Source organism: Ramularia collo-cygni (assembly GCF_900074925.1).
Source record: "Ramularia collo-cygni strain URUG2 genome assembly, contig: RCC_scaffold01, whole genome shotgun sequence".
Classification (NCBI taxonomy): Eukaryota; Fungi; Ascomycota; class Dothideomycetes; order Mycosphaerellales; family Mycosphaerellaceae; genus Ramularia; species Ramularia collo-cygni.
In genome coordinates this window covers 1,762,250-1,776,839 of record NW_019716255.1, presented here as the reverse complement: position 1 = coordinate 1,776,839, position 14,590 = coordinate 1,762,250, and the positions used below count along the sequence as shown (strand labels likewise).

The 14,590-nt window shown below is 53.0% G+C and overlaps 8 protein-coding genes; 4 read left to right on the top strand and 4 right to left on the bottom strand.

Annotated features, from left to right (window-relative positions):
* Positions 1–111: 111 nt before the first annotated feature.
* On the bottom strand, positions 112–1,233 carry RCC_00652 (related to Weak similarity to Y.pseudotuberculosis CDP-3,6-dideoxy-D-glycero-L-glycero-4-hexulose-5-epimerase; the record flags this gene model as incomplete). The annotated part of the gene is made up of 1 exon (XM_023765808.1): positions 112–1,233. The coding sequence occupies one exon, from the start codon at positions 1,231–1,233 to the stop codon at positions 112–114; it is 1,122 nt and encodes a 373-aa protein (XP_023621576.1).
* Positions 1,234–2,432: 1,199 nt separating this feature from the next.
* RCC_00651 (related to nucleotide-sugar transporter) lies at positions 2,433–4,106 on the top strand (the record flags this gene model as incomplete). XM_023765807.1 has 2 exons in its annotated part: positions 2,433–2,829; positions 2,893–4,106. 2 exons carry the CDS (start codon positions 2,433–2,435, stop codon positions 4,104–4,106), a joined length of 1,611 nt encoding a protein of 536 aa, XP_023621575.1.
* Positions 4,107–4,650: 544 nt separating this feature from the next.
* RCC_00650 (uncharacterized protein) lies at positions 4,651–5,686 on the bottom strand (the record flags this gene model as incomplete). XM_023765806.1 has 5 exons in its annotated part: positions 4,651–4,718; positions 4,769–5,129; positions 5,182–5,281; positions 5,337–5,393; positions 5,601–5,686. The coding sequence occupies 5 exons, from the start codon at positions 5,684–5,686 to the stop codon at positions 4,651–4,653; spliced, it is 672 nt and encodes a 223-aa protein (XP_023621574.1).
* Positions 5,687–5,987: 301 nt separating this feature from the next.
* RCC_00649 (probable Sof1-like rRNA processing protein (contains WD40 repeats)) lies at positions 5,988–7,334 on the bottom strand (the record flags this gene model as incomplete). The annotated part of the gene is made up of 1 exon (XM_023765805.1): positions 5,988–7,334. The coding sequence occupies one exon, from the start codon at positions 7,332–7,334 to the stop codon at positions 5,988–5,990; it is 1,347 nt and encodes a 448-aa protein (XP_023621573.1).
* Positions 7,335–7,593: 259 nt separating this feature from the next.
* On the top strand, positions 7,594–8,917 carry RCC_00648 (probable 26S proteasome non-ATPase regulatory subunit 11; the record flags this gene model as incomplete). XM_023765804.1 has 2 exons in its annotated part: positions 7,594–7,858; positions 7,911–8,917. 2 exons carry the CDS (start codon positions 7,594–7,596, stop codon positions 8,915–8,917), a joined length of 1,272 nt encoding a protein of 423 aa, XP_023621572.1.
* Positions 8,918–9,316: 399 nt separating this feature from the next.
* RCC_00647 (probable iron sulfur cluster assembly protein 1, mitochondrial precursor) lies at positions 9,317–9,974 on the top strand (the record flags this gene model as incomplete). XM_023765803.1 has 2 exons in its annotated part: positions 9,317–9,749; positions 9,808–9,974. 2 exons carry the CDS (start codon positions 9,317–9,319, stop codon positions 9,972–9,974), a joined length of 600 nt encoding a protein of 199 aa, XP_023621571.1.
* A 710-nt stretch (positions 9,975–10,684) lies between these two features.
* On the top strand, positions 10,685–12,115 carry RCC_12229 (uncharacterized protein; the record flags this gene model as incomplete). Its single annotated transcript, XM_023765802.1, has 1 exon — positions 10,685–12,115. One exon carries the CDS (start codon positions 10,685–10,687, stop codon positions 12,113–12,115), a length of 1,431 nt encoding a protein of 476 aa, XP_023621570.1.
* Positions 12,116–12,564: 449 nt separating this feature from the next.
* On the bottom strand, positions 12,565–13,905 carry RCC_00646 (probable DUF250 domain membrane protein; the record flags this gene model as incomplete). XM_023765801.1 has 3 exons in its annotated part: positions 12,565–12,942; positions 13,001–13,408; positions 13,468–13,905. 3 exons carry the CDS (start codon positions 13,903–13,905, stop codon positions 12,565–12,567), a joined length of 1,224 nt encoding a protein of 407 aa, XP_023621569.1.
* Positions 13,906–14,590: the final 685 nt, after the last annotated feature.

The following is a 14,590-nucleotide window of genomic DNA, read 5'->3' as shown; positions in this document are numbered from 1 at the left end:
AATCGTAGACTTTGAAAGTTAATGGGGAAGCTTGCCTAGCCCGACGTTTATCTCCTGGAACAGAAATCTCAATTGCAACAATGTCTCTCATTACTACAGGTCGCCTCTAGGTCAGCTAGATGCTCCCGAGGCAGCTGGTTTACCGTAACCATTAAACACGCCTGTTTCACTCAACAGCAATGGCAGCTCCTCGACCTCGAATGCCTCCCGGATCCCGAGCTCCTTGGGAGTCCATCCAAGCTCCCGGACACGACGAGCGCGACTTCGCGAATTCGCCCCAATGACCACAGTAGAGTAAGGGCCGAACAAGTCACCATGAATTTCCTCCGGAATCTCTTTCGTCGAACTAACATAGACCTTGCCCAATGGTTCTAACTGTTGGCCAATCATGGCCGCAATCTCACCCCATGAGATCTCCTCCCCGTTCTCGCAGAAGAAGTATGGGTTTCCCGTTGCCACGGAATCTGGCGCAGTCTGTGCCCACCGCAATACCAGCATGTAAGCGCGAGCGAGATCGGCGACATGTACTGTGGACCAAATGGCCTTGCCTTTGCCAACGTAGCCGGCGTACTTGTGTTTGAGGGCAAATCGAGTCAGGGTGGGCACTTGGATCGAAAGCTTCTGATGCTGCTTGACGACTCCATAGATGAGAGGCGGGAGCATGAGAAAGAGTTTGGCTTGAGTCCCAAACTCCTGTCGAGCTCTAATGATTTCCAGGTCAATGAGACGATGTGAGGCCGAATCTGGCAGTGCGTCAAGCTCTTCTGGCTTGTCATCTTGATACACAGTTTCGGAACTGTACTCAGACTTGGAGTCGTCGCTGAGGAATGACGTTCCACTAGTGTGTATGTATATGGTTTTTGTGCCTTGTGCTACCCTTTGTCGAATGCCATCGATCACAGCTTGAACCGATTGCATATCGTCAGCTGTTGCTGTGTGGATGATTACATCGCTCTGGGCAGTTTGCGCGCTGATAACAGCATGGTCGTGCAGTTGTCCCATCACAGTCTTGACTCCCATTTTGGTCAGCTCATCGGCCGCACTCTGACGTCGAACGAGCGCTGTAACATTGTAGCCATCTTTGAGGAGGTTGTCTAGTACTGTCAGGCCGATATAGCCGGGTCCGATCAAGAAGACGTTCTTAGCCATGATCCTGGTTGCGTGCACGGTATCCTGAATATTCCAAGGGCTGGGCACAAAACGGTAATCATTTTGTGAGGCTCGCCAGAGCATTGCTACGATGTGGTGAATGATGTCGGAAAGTATGCGGGGTGGGATCGACTGAAGAGGCAGGGCTAGAACTGCCCTCACCCCACACTACACACAAAAACCTGCTTCAGACACGCATTAAATGCAATGACACTTCGACGCGGGATTTGCCTTGCTTGAGATGGGTGTGATCAGCGGCCATTCCTGTCGTAGAAGGTACCAAAGCATCTGCCAGTGGGCGACCTGGACCTTTGCACGGGTGCCCAGAGTATATGCTTGCTGGCAAGACTTCTCAAACAGGCTTCGAGGCGCACCATCGCGGCAGACTCGCTACTCACGCTGGAATTGATCAGAGCTTCGAGCCTCGTATAGCAAGATCCGCGCAGATTCCTCATGAAGAAGGAAGATAGTGGCAGGAGGGCAGTGAAGATGAATGACTTGCAAGTCATGACCCCGAATTAAGGTCTATTCCGCGTTGGTTTATCCTGCTTCTCCTACCATCGTCAAAATGAAAGAGGTACAGGCCTCACGTAAATGGAATGAGAGCCGGACATAAATGTCATTTTCGTACCGCCTCTGTTCCATTACCTCGAGGCGCCGAGCCTCTGCATCAGTCTACATATACAGCGTGTCTTTGCATCGAGAGCTGTTCATCATGACCAAAGGTCCGCTTTTGCCGTAATTTTGCGAGAATCAGTTCGATGCCAAAGTATCAGCGCTGGGATGCTCGAGAGTACCCTGTGAGTCTGAACACCTTCCGATGCAAAGAGACGTCGTAAGATTGCCAACTGAGAGGTGTCACAGTAGCAAGGGCCTCCAAAGTAGGCATGCAACCGCAAGTGCATTTCGATAGCAAAGCGCTGCGTGACGGACTGTATAGCGGAGATGACAAAGGGTTGAAAGTTTGCGTGTCTTGCGATGCAACAGAGCAAGTGAGGTGGTGTAAAAGGAGGTATTTTTAGAAAAAAAAGCTTAAACGCAAGCAGATGCTGGCTTTGCCCGGAGGTCTTCCTCAGTAGTCAGGAGTCAGGAGCCAGACCAAGTATTGGATGGAAGTCAAGACGCGACCCGATATCAATCGATCCGCCTTGGCCGTCACGTTCACCCTCACTTTCCAAAAGTTGTCGCAGCGAAGCCGCATCCAAGACGCCTCTTGAGCGATTGCCTGAAACACCATCATCCATGCTCTCCAGGATATAGGGCCCGCGCGTCCGGTCATGGACATGGAGCGCTCGCCAACACGACAACGGAGTGGAAGCATCGAATACCAAGCCGAGATCAGCAAAAGTGGCCGACGAGGGACACAACTGCAGGACGAAGCCAAGATGCACGAGGCACCAGAAGCAGGCGAACCTCGTAGTTCAGAGGGTCTCGAGATGTCAATCCTGTCAGACTCTGAATCGAATTCGGATCACAGCGACGAGGAAGATGAGGAGACCGGGTTGACACGTAAACGGCGAAKGCGAAGGCGAACTGGACACAACCTAAACCTCATGTCCTCGGAGACCATCACCGCCGACAAGGAAGCAGAGGAAAAGCTGGCAACGGCCACTATGGTCAAGAATACTGTCATAAACGTGCTTTTGATTGCGCTTTGGTACACTTTCTCCATCAGTATAAGTATGTAAAGAAGCGGAGGCGGGCAGCCCCCATGCGTCTAGGACACTGACTGACATCTCCCAGGCGTGTACAATAAGTGGATGTTCTCTGCTGGAGACAAAGGTCTCGATTTCCACTTTCCGCTCTTCACCACCGCTCTGCATATGGTCGTACAATTCAGCCTCGCTTCCCTTGCCCTCTGGCTCTTCCCTCGCTTCCGTCCTCAAGCCGCTGCAGACGCCTACAACCTTGAGCAATCCCAGAAACGCGCTCAGACATACGCGGATGAAGAGCACGTGAACAAGAAACCTTTGATGACCAAGACTTTTTATTTGACGCGTATAACACCATGCGGAACTGCGACTGCCCTGGACATCGGTCTCGGAAACTTCTCCCTACGTTTCATCTCCCTCACATTCTTCACCATGTGCAAGTCCTCCGTGCTAGCCTTCGTCCTGCTCTTTGCCTTCATTTTCCGCCTCGAAAAACCCACCTGGCGCCTTTGCGGCATCATTATCATAATGACGGCGGGCGTTATCATGATGGTAGCGGGGGAAACAGCCTTCAATGCCCTAGGTTTCGCCCTAGTCATGAGCGCTTCATTTTGTTCGGGGTTCAGATGGAGTTTGACCCAGATCCTACTTCTAAGGAATCCCGCAACGAGCAACCCCTTCGCCAGCATCTTCTTCCTCACGCCAACGATGTTCGTCGCGCTCATGATCCTGGCTTTGCCGATTGAGGGACCTTCTGCGCTTGGGTCAGGGATTGYGACATTGGTGGCAGCCAAAGGGGCGCTCTTGGGGTTCTCGATACTCGTGTTCCCGGGATGTCTAGCGTTTCTGATGGTATCGGTGGAGTTTGCACTGTTAAAACGGACAAGCGTAGTAACCCTCTCTGTCTGCGGCATATTCAAAGAGGTGTTGACCATCTCTGCCGCGTCAGTGACGTTTGGAGATGAGCTTTCGCCCATCAATATCAGTGGGTTGATCGTCACGATCGCGAGCATAGCAGGCTACAACTATCTCAAGATAAGTAAGATGCGGAGCGATGCTCGAAAGGAGGCGCACAAAATACTGGAGGAAGATGATCCTGCTGGCGGGGGTGGCGGGAAAGTACGCAGAACAGACCATGAGGTAGACATGGATGCCTTTGAGATTGGCAGAGACAGCTCATCAAGCGCAAGGGTGGGTTTGATGCGTGACAGCTTGACGCTCGCGACGCAAGGCCCACCAGATGCAGGCCCCAGAGATCTGGACCGGTATGGTGCTCCTACGGAAAGGCCCGAAAATCTGGAGTGATGCAATGAAAAGAACATTTTTGACGGTCTACCTATTGTGGCTCGGGTATGTGCTCACAGACCGAACGTGAAGTGTCTTGGTGCTAGTCAGTACGAAGCAAGAGGCGTCAGTGCTCACCTTTGCTGTGCGTCATGATCATCAACAACACCATGAACGGCAGTAAACATCGCGTGCCGGTCGTGAGAAAGGACGGATCGAACGAGGACGAGGTATCGCTGTGCGGAACGCGGTTCTTTCGAGAAGATCACGACCTGCTTGAAAATGCGTACGCGAGGACACAGGGGCGCTTCGTGGGACGGGGAGATGAATTTAGAGACGGCCGATTCGATTCGTTATCGTTCGCTGTTCGATCGATTCGACTCGAGTCGCGTGCTAACTGTCCCGTGATTTGTCGGGGTTCTCAAAGGGTTGATCTGGTAAAAGTACACGCGAAACCGTTCAGTCTGTTTGTGAAGGATAGGACACCGTATCGTGGGCGAGTTGGACAAAGCCGAATTTTGTCCTCCGCCGACCGGTGCTGGTGCTTGCGTCAGTCTGTCATAGTTCATTCGGCGGTGTCCAAGTCATCGTGAGCAGGCGCAGGAGGTTGCTCCTCTTCCTTCACCTCCGYAGCTAAGTAAGTGTCAGCATTTGATATGGAGGTGCATAAGCAGCATGCTTACCCTTCGACTCCTCGCCATTGGTAGCGCCATTCTCGCGCTCATACTCACGCTCACGAGGCTCACGCTCTCGCTCCTCATCACGGTCTTCCATCTTGCGGTCACGGTCGCGATCCTCTGGGCTGCGAGTCCGATCACGTCGCTCGCGACGGTCCCTGTCACCGCCGCGGTCGTAGTCGCGCTCGCGTTCTCCCTCATCACGTCGGCTTCTCGGTGGGCTTCCAGATCGGCCACGGCCCCGCGAGCGTTCACGTCGGCTTCCACGGTCACCACCACGTGCACTGCCAYGATCACCGCGATCAGCACCACGCTCGTCGCGCCCAGTGTCAAATCGCCAGCTGGCCGATGGCGGCGTGCGTGCCCACTGCGCCGGGTCAGTAACCAGGCAGCTGTTGTATTCCAAAGTCATTCCTTACCTCAATCTTCAACAAATCGTCACGACCAATGCGCTTGTTGTGCATCTCATGGTAGGCATCGTCGGCATCGCGGCGGCTCTCGTATTCGACGAATGCGAAGCTGTGGATTCTGTTAAGCTAAACTCATCGGGGCTTGCTTAATGGGCTCCACTTACAGTCTGCTGCTTGCTGTGCGCGGAGCGGGGATATCGCAGCGCACGAGACGGCCGTAGCTATAGATCAGTCAGTAGGCGGTGATGTGGATAATTATGATTGTTCAGAGAGCGGATTCCAATGGCAATGATCCGAATAGCAATTGCTTCCCCCCTCTCCCCCAATCGCATCAACATGCGCACACACGACAAGCCGCGACCGCTTCATGATGGAGAATGGAAACGCGTTCCAATGCGCTCGAGTATGGGGATCGCTATGATACGTACCGTTCGAACTCGTATGCGAGATCACGGGCGCGCGTGCCGTGGCCAAAACCAGTGACGTAGAGGGTGGTGCTTCCACGTTGAGACATGGTCGGTATTGTCGATTGTCGATGACGGGGAATTGCGGTGGTGACGGATGTTGTTCAGTGCTTCGTGCGAGTCGGAGTCGAGCAAAAAGGCGGAGAAGGAGCATGCAACGWTTTCAGACTAGCGTATGATTTACGTCAGCGGACACAAAGTGTGGAGGGAGGAACATGCTCACTCTTTTACAAACATTTATTAACAGTCCAGTCAATGGTATCTACCGATCAGCATTTAACACCACCAGCGCCATTCCCATACACCGCCGTCCCGCTCGAACGCCATAGCAATTTGTCTACAATGATGTCGTTATTGTTCCGTCGCCAGAACCATCTTCTCCCTCTCGCTCCTGCGCTTCTTCAAACCCTTTTTGGAGTGCTTGCGCTCGTTCTCCTCTCGTCGTTTCAATGATTTCAGCTCCTCGCCCTTGATCTCTCCCGCCTTCTTCACGACCTTGGGCACATGTCGATGTCTTGCTATTCTACGAATCTCAGGCATGTGCTTCCACCGCTCTCGTAAAGCCTCGTCGTACTCGAGCTTTTGTCGTTCACGAGCAGACTTGATGCCGCTACGTTCACTGGCATTGGCACGCCACAGACGAATGTTGCCATCATCTGATCCCGAGAGAAGGTAGGTGGAATCGCCAGTGAATGTGCAAGAAAAGACACGCTGCATGCGTTTGGTGTGATATATGTCGCGGCTGTGGCCCGACTTTAGCGGTGTCCAGATGCGGATGCTGCGGTCGTAGGATGCAGAGACGAGTTCCTGACCGGTTGGACTGAAATCAACACACATGACCGCAGAAACGTGGTCCTTGAGCACATTCAATGCTCTGCTGAGATTTCTCGTATCGAACATGTAAATGTTGTGATCCTCGTTTGCGACTGCAAGATTGAACGGCTCAATTGGGTTCCATGCCACGCTGTTGCTGGACATGGTCATGATGCTTCTGTGAAGTGGTGATGATGTGCGCAAATCGTAGAGCACAAGCGAACGATCCGTTGCGCAAGAAGCTAAAAGAGAGGTTTCAGACTGATTGAATGCCAGAGCATTGATTGTGTCGATGCTGGTAGGCCAGGCTAGAGTCTGCGTGGGCGTGGTGGACGGCCGAGAGAGGTCGTAGATCTGAATTGCAGAGGAGGATGCAGCGGCAAACGCAGGTTCGTTGCGATGAAGACTGAGAGCCGTGAAAGCGTTCGCGCCGAGCCATGTTGCAGCGGGCTTGCTGTTGGCAGGTGTATTGTATGGATCGTAGAGCTTGACAGTCCGATCCGTTCCACAGCTCAACAATTGCCTATCCCGTGTCCAGCACATCCCCTTGACCATGTTCTCGTGCGCCTGTGTCTGCCAGACTTCGTCCCTGCTGGGCAGATCCCACACCTTGAGAACACCATCACCACTGCCACTGGCGAAGCGGTCCAACGATTTCGGATCTTTCGCAAGGGTATAAACTCCGTCCACATGCCCTCTTCCTAATTGTGCAACGAAAGGCGCAGCGAACATGCGATCCAATTTCGTGGCATTCAGGGCTCTTGTGTACTCTCGAGCCCGTTCAAAAGGATGTAAAGCGGGATCCAGGTTCCGCGGCTGTCGGGCGACATCGCTACCAGGCGCCTGGTGAGAGCTCGACGAGCGAGTAAGTGCTTTGATCTTCATCGTGAATCCATGACTGTGTAGTGTAGATATTTGTGTCGAGAGTGGTCCGTAAAAATAATTACATTTCTGCGCTAGCTTTCAGTGGCGGCGGAAAGCTCCCGCTCGCGCATTCGCGCGGACAGCTGCCCTCGTGCCTTCCATCACAGCAACATCAGTACTACGTACATCGCCATTCGAAATACTCCATTCGATTGTACGCCGCCATCTCAAACCACTCATCTTCTCAAATATTCTCCAAAACCCATCGTGCGACTCCAACATGGCGGTCGAGGATAATGCAAAGAGAATCGAGGAAGCCCGCAAGAATGCCAAAGAGCATCCGGAGCAGAGTGAGGCTATCTTCAAGGACATCCTCTCCAAGCCGCCTGGTTCAAACGACAAGGCTGTCCGCGAGTTCGAGAATGCTTTGATTGGCCTGGGAGAGCTGTACCGTGACCACAAGCGAACACAGGATCTAGCTACACTCATTCAAGAAACGCGAGATGTGCTCACCAGCTTTGCGAGGGCGAAGACTGCGAAGCTCGGTATGTCGATCTCACAGCTTGGGGTCTGCAGCGAATACTTATTTGGATGTAGTTCGCCAGCTGCTCGACCTCTTCCACGCGATACCCAACACCACCGACATTCAAATCGACGTCACAAAGTCATGCATCGAATGGGCTGTCTCGCAGCGTCAAGGCTTCTTGCGCCAAAACCTCGAAGTCCGACTCGTTGCTCTTCACATGCAGAAACAGTCATACTACGACGCTCTTACACTCATCAACAGTCTGCTCAAGGAGCTAAAGCGATTGGATGACAAGCTCGTGCTGGTGGAGGTCCAGCTGCTGGAGAGCAGAGTATATCACGCGCTAGGAAATGTCCCCAAAGGCAGAGCGGCGTTGACGAGTGCACRAACAAGCGCCGCTTCAGTCTACACCCCACCTCTGCTCCAGGCCGGATTGGACATGCAGTCGGGGCAACTGCACGCAGAAGATGGAGATTTCAACACTGCTTTCTCGTACTTCATCGAAGCGATGGAAGGTTACCACACACAGGAGGACCCGGTCAAGGCCACGTCCGCTCTTCAGTACATGCTTCTGTGCAAGATCATGCTCAACCTCAAGGATGATGTTGACACACTCATGACCTCGAAGCACGCCATCCGCTATGCTGGTAAAAACTTGGACGCCATGAAGGCTGTGGCACGCGCACACAACAACCGCAGTCTGGAAGAATACGAGCAAGCCCTCCACGCATACCGCTACGAGCTTGGAAGCGATCGGTTCATCGCATCGCACCTCCGTCGTCTCTACGATAGCATGCTGGAGCAAAACCTCATCAAGGTCATCGAGCCTTTCTCGCGCGTGGAGATCAGCCATATCGCGCACATGGTCGGATTAGACGTCGTACAGGTGGAGCGGAAGCTAAGCCAGATAATTCTCGATCGGGTCATTATCGGTGTTCTTGATCAGGGAAGCGGTGTGCTTGAGGTGTTTGAGGAAGCGGAGCGAGATACGGGTTATGATGGTGCGCTCAACTCGATCGACAAGCTGGGTAACGTGGTGGACATGCTCTTCGCGAACCAGGCGAGTCTGCTGGAGTAAGTCGTGAGGGCAGTTGATGAGCGAGCAACCGCACCTGCGCTTGTAGTATTAGGGTCACGAATCTCCATAGAGAGCGTGTAGAGCAATGCATGCCGGTTCACGATTTCATCGCCCTTGTAGCTGTAGGAGGGAACGATCTCGCTCACAATTTCCCGATTGGGTAGTCGTTTGACAAAGCGGYAATCAATGAGAGCAGCTCCGCTTTCGCTGAGATACTTACCCTTGTACGGAGTTTCGTTCGTCATCCATGGATTTGACTGTCAGCTAGCTTCTTTTTGCCTCTCACTGCTCAACTTCCGGACATCCTACATACCCTACCTGCGATCACTTCGACGCAAACAACTGAGAATATCCTAAAACCGGAACTTTCACCACAACACGCACCACATCTCCGTCACCATGTTCAAGCGTGCCATCGCCACCGTCCCAGCGACTGCCAGCAGGGCCCTGGCTTCGACCGCCGTCCGCCCTCAGTTCGTGCGCAGCATTGCGCCCGCAGTCCAGCAAACCGCCGCACGCAGGTCTTACCACGAGAAGGTCCTGGACCACTACAACAACCCTCGTAATGTCGGCAGCATGGGAAAGAACGAGCAAGATGTCGGCACAGGCCTCGTCGGCGCGCCGGCATGTGGAGACGTCATGAAGCTGCAAATCAAAGTTGACCCAAACAATGATACCATTACAGACGTCAAATTCAAGACCTTCGGCTGCGGGAGTGCGATTGCGAGCAGTTCGTATCTGACGGAGTTGGTGAGGGGAATGACTCTGGAGCAGGCAGGCCGTGTTAGAAATACGGAGATTGCAAAGGAGTTGTGTTTGCCGCCAGTCAAGCGTATGTATCACCTGCGGATGAACGATTGTCACTTCAGGAGCTAACATTTGAGAATCAGTCCACTGTTCTATGCTTGCTGAGGATGCCATCAAGTCGGCCATCAGCAACTACTACACCAAGAACCCCAAGGCCCGCGCGACGGACCTTGGAGGTACTGGCGCTGCCATGCCAAAGATTGAGATTGAGAAACTTCCTGCCGATGCGCCCGCTCAGGCGACTGCCTAGAGGCAGTAAAGCGAGAGATTGGAAGTCAAAATGGAATGAACGAGATTCTCTTTGTCCTGAATTTAGCGAGTTTGCACATATGATGGCGTTGACTGTATGATTGAGTGGGTATGCGGCCTACGGAGAGTGACTCCAAGCAGAGATGGACATATTCACTCACTCCGGCTTATGGTCTAGGTAGCGACTGAAATCGACATGTACGATCATTACAATTGTGCCCAAATTGAGATGCGCGAAGCAGTTTCTCTCATCTCTGCCATCTTCGTCCCATGCTCCTCGAATTGTGCTTCTTATCAGATCGGCTGAATGCCATCCGATGTATGGAGGTTCTTCCCTCGTCATCTGCAACCCGCACGCAGCAGACCAGCAGCTACCTGGTAGTGTCCAGGATTGGTATCGAACAAGGATTGACATCTAGCAAGCTCCACCACCCCAATATTGTCAGACGGTTGCCGTTTGGTGGTTATGCATGTGTGTCTATCCTAGGTAGGAGATGCGAGACCAATTCATACTCAAGCGCCTGTGCGCTATCCGTGTCGACCCCACCGCCTGTCTGTGCAAGCAGCCCAAATAAGATTCAAGTGAAGCAACGACACCCGCTTTATCACTCCATCGGCAGCCAGAGACTTGCATCAATCTGCTGTCTCCGCCCTTTCTTCTTCAGTCGCCATCTCATTGATGAAAGCCTTCACGTTAAAATCATCCCCGCAATGGGCTTTTTGAAAGATGTGGAAACCTTCCTCCTGCCCGCTGATATACTTGCCGACGAAGGCATTCCTTCGGTTTCAATTGCATGGCTGGACAACCCGTCAGGTAATACACAATGTCATACCATCACCAAGGGTCGAGAAAATACAGAAACTATATATCAAGCATGCAGCATATCAAAAGCCATCACAGCTCTTGCTGTTGCGAAACTCGTCGACCAAGGAAGGTTGACATACGACACTAAAGTTGTCGACCATATCCCACAAAGCATACTTGAAAGTATTGGATCTGAGTACTTGATGGTGGGTGTCACCGTCGGTAGGCTCCTCAGCCACACATCTGGTCTATCAGGCCATGGTTTCCATGGTTATCTCGGCGAAGACCTGCCCACCTACGAGGACATCTTTGCTGGACGGGCGCCAGCAAACAATCAACGCCTAAGATTTTCGAGCTTTCCGGGAAGTGAAATGAGGTACTCTGGTGGCGGCTACACTCTCTTGCAGGTCTTCCTCGAAAAGTTCACAGGAACGAACTTTGCATACTTCATGCGGCAAACAGTCCTCGAGCCTTTGGGAATGAATCGCAGTGTGTTCGGAGACCTATCTTACCAGGAGAAAAACTATGCCCAAGCACATTTCACAGCACACACACTCGGCACAACAGGACGAGGTTACCACAGATTCGCAGAGCTGGCAGCTGCAGGACTGTGGTCGACGCCCTCAGATCTTTTGAAAGCAACCTCCGCCATTCAAGCCTCCCTCTATTCCGGCGTTCCTGGTTCGCCTCGAACTTTTCTCTCCCAGGAGACCGCCCGCGCGATGCTCACCAAAGCGCATCCCAACCCTCCCGAACCCACCCGCCAAACAGCCATGGGCTGGTTCATCGACTCCACCTTCTTCGCTCACGCAGGCGCCAATGAACCGGGCTATACCTGCTACCTTCTCGCCAACCACTCCACCACCCMACAAACCTCTCCCTTCAGTCTCGCAATAATGACAAACTCCACTCTAGGCTTCCCCATGATAAAAAAACTGATAGCTGCCATATTCGCTATGAGACGAGTTTCCTTCTATCCAAACCTCCCAGGTGGAATCTCCAGTATGTCAGACTTTGTTCCCCTGACAGCGCCTGAGAGTATTCGTGTAGCGGGATGGGAGAGGTGGGCCGGACATTGGGGAGACGACTGGGAGATCTACGAGGATGATGGCTTGCCGATGGTCGCCTGGGATGGGTCAGAGATGCCGCATAGATTGATTCAYGCCGCTTCGGAGAGTCCTGTGGTAGAGGGGGTGCTAGGTTTCATTTTCAAAATCGAAGGGGTCGAGATGGGCATCAGGTTGGTTCCTGGTGTTGGTGGGACGAAGTGGATTGAAATAATAGGGGATTCTGTCAAGGTTTTGGAGAGATCTAGAGCGTATACGATAGAGCCGTAAACGGCATTGAGGCGATGATATAGCGAGCTCGCAGATTGAGAGATGTTAGCTTTTGATGACCCCTTGATTTGTCTGCCAAAGCATCCCGAGTCGTCACAATAGCGATTGCCCTGAGAGACTCACCTTCGCTCTTTCAGACCGTATACGAAAATGACAGAGAGCGAAACAGAGTTCGCCACGTTCAGGCACCTTTCATATCGTTTCATTGCTCCCTGGTATCCCTACAAAATCTGATCAAGATCTTCGCACATCATGCCCAACGCCTTGCCATTCACAGATTGGTGAGTACCACCTTAGTTGTGGTTCGCAAACTCCTGCAAAACAGAGACGTGCGAAAGTATTTCAATGTTGTTGCGTTATTGCAGCACGCAGGCAACAGTAACGGAGTTCCATAGGGATTGGCCATTCTCCTACGTCTAACATTTCCAGCCTCGAACTCAGTATTCAATCTACGAACCGCCGGTACCAGTCCAAGATCCAAACTGCTTTCCAGCGGCATCTGTGATGTTGTCCGGAACGTAGCCACTGCTCGCAATACCTCCCAATAGCAGGAAAATGGTGAATAGGACACCTCYGAAGATGATGACTTTGCGTGCGGCCGGGTGATTCGCACCGTATTCTGCCCAAGCACGCTGCGCGCCTCCCAGATTCTCCTTCAGCTTATCTGCACCGAGCTTGTAGTAGACCAGGCCACCAAGTGCGATGGAGTATCCGAAGAACTGGAGCGGGGAAACAGGGTCCTGGAAGATGACCATGGACGCGAGGACGAGGAGGATATCTTTCAGCACCCCGGAAAGGGTCATGACGAGAGAGGAGGTCTTGCCGATCTGAGAGGATATGGTCAGTAGGAAGCGAGGGGGCAATGGTTCGATCGGTAATGCTTACCAGGAAGACGACCGACACGTTCAACAGGAATGCAATCATCGCGTTGACCAGCAGTGTGAAGTATCCAACGTTGGCAACATCCTGGAGGGTCATGCGGGGAATCTCCGCGAAAAGAGAAACTAATCCATTCATAATGGCGCAAGCTGGAGCAAAGTAGTAAAGAGAGACCAGAGGGTCCATCTTGAACTCGGCAGAGGAGAGGAGGCGCTGCACCATGACGAGACGGGTTGCCTCGAACACGATTCCTCCCAGCTGGTAGAGAAAGCCGATGAGCACGAACTGCAGCTCGCCGTAGGACGCAATCATCACTCCAATAACAATAAAGGAGACGTTCCCGAGGGTCTTCATGTTGACCGGCGCGACACCGAAGATCCAGGAGGCAATGAGAACCGCAACGGGGGTCGTGGCCTGGCATTGTCAGTACCTCAGCTGCATGTGGGATTGRAAAGCATTCCAATTGAGCGTACCTTAAGCATCTGGATGAACGACACGCTCAAGTAGAGATATGTCAGGTTTCCACAGATCAATGACAGACTGAACATCAAGCCGATTGGCACAATGGCGCGCAGATAGATCTTGCCCGTCATGGGCACCTTCTTCCGCGAATCCAACACCGTGGTGAAGCGGGCCAGGATCTGGGTCATGAGCGTCGCAAACGCCAAATGCCAGGTAGTGAGGACAATGGGGAAGCGGAACCCCGCAGTATCGAGAATCCATTTGTTGAAGATGATGATGGACGACGAGAGCGAGATCCACGTAGCGATGTAGATTGCCGGGTGCAGGTCGTTGGATGGCGCGGCTGGCTTTTCAGTCGCTGGATTGACCGTGGGCAGCACTGGCTCAGAGGAGTTGCTGGTGGCACCCAAGCGCTCCTGCTCGCCGGACTGCCGCTCCTTTTCGGACATGTTGTATGTGCTTTTGGCGGGGGGTTCGCGCGCGGTGTCGCGTATGCTGTGGAAGCGACGGCGGAGACGAAGGGATGGCGAGCGTCAGGGAAGTGGCGGAGCTACCGTGACGCGAGACGAAGACGAGGGTGACACGCAAAGGGAGAGACAGGTGTAAAGAGAGAGACACGCAGGAGCAAAGAGGTGGTGAGAAGCCGAGACGAAGCGCGGGTCCAGTCGAAGAATGCCCGTGGCCTCCAAGAATCTCGAGGACCCTTGCGTGCWGAGAGAGTTCTCGATAAGGTACAACGGGTACTACCTAGCTAATTGTTTAAGTATGCGCCGGGAATTAAAAAAAATTGATGGGCATTGAAGAGAGGTGACCTTCATTGATGCAGTGGAACCTTATCTGCCCAGGGGTCACCCGTTTCCATCACAGGTAGAGATATTCTGCCAGTGTCGAATTCTGCCCACTAAGAGGTGTCGGTGGTGGCACACTGGTGATTCCCAGTCCGGAGAGGAGTGAAATTTGAGAACGCGTGTCGCAACACCCGACATGGTGCACTCCGATGGGCGTGCGCGGAGAACAGCTCCTGGCGGCCGATCCATGCCAATTGTTTGGAGAGCAGGCGAAGATCACCCAGACTCAGTGGCATCATGGATGGATCGGCGTCCAATGGGCGAGTCGGGACAATGTCGCCTCACA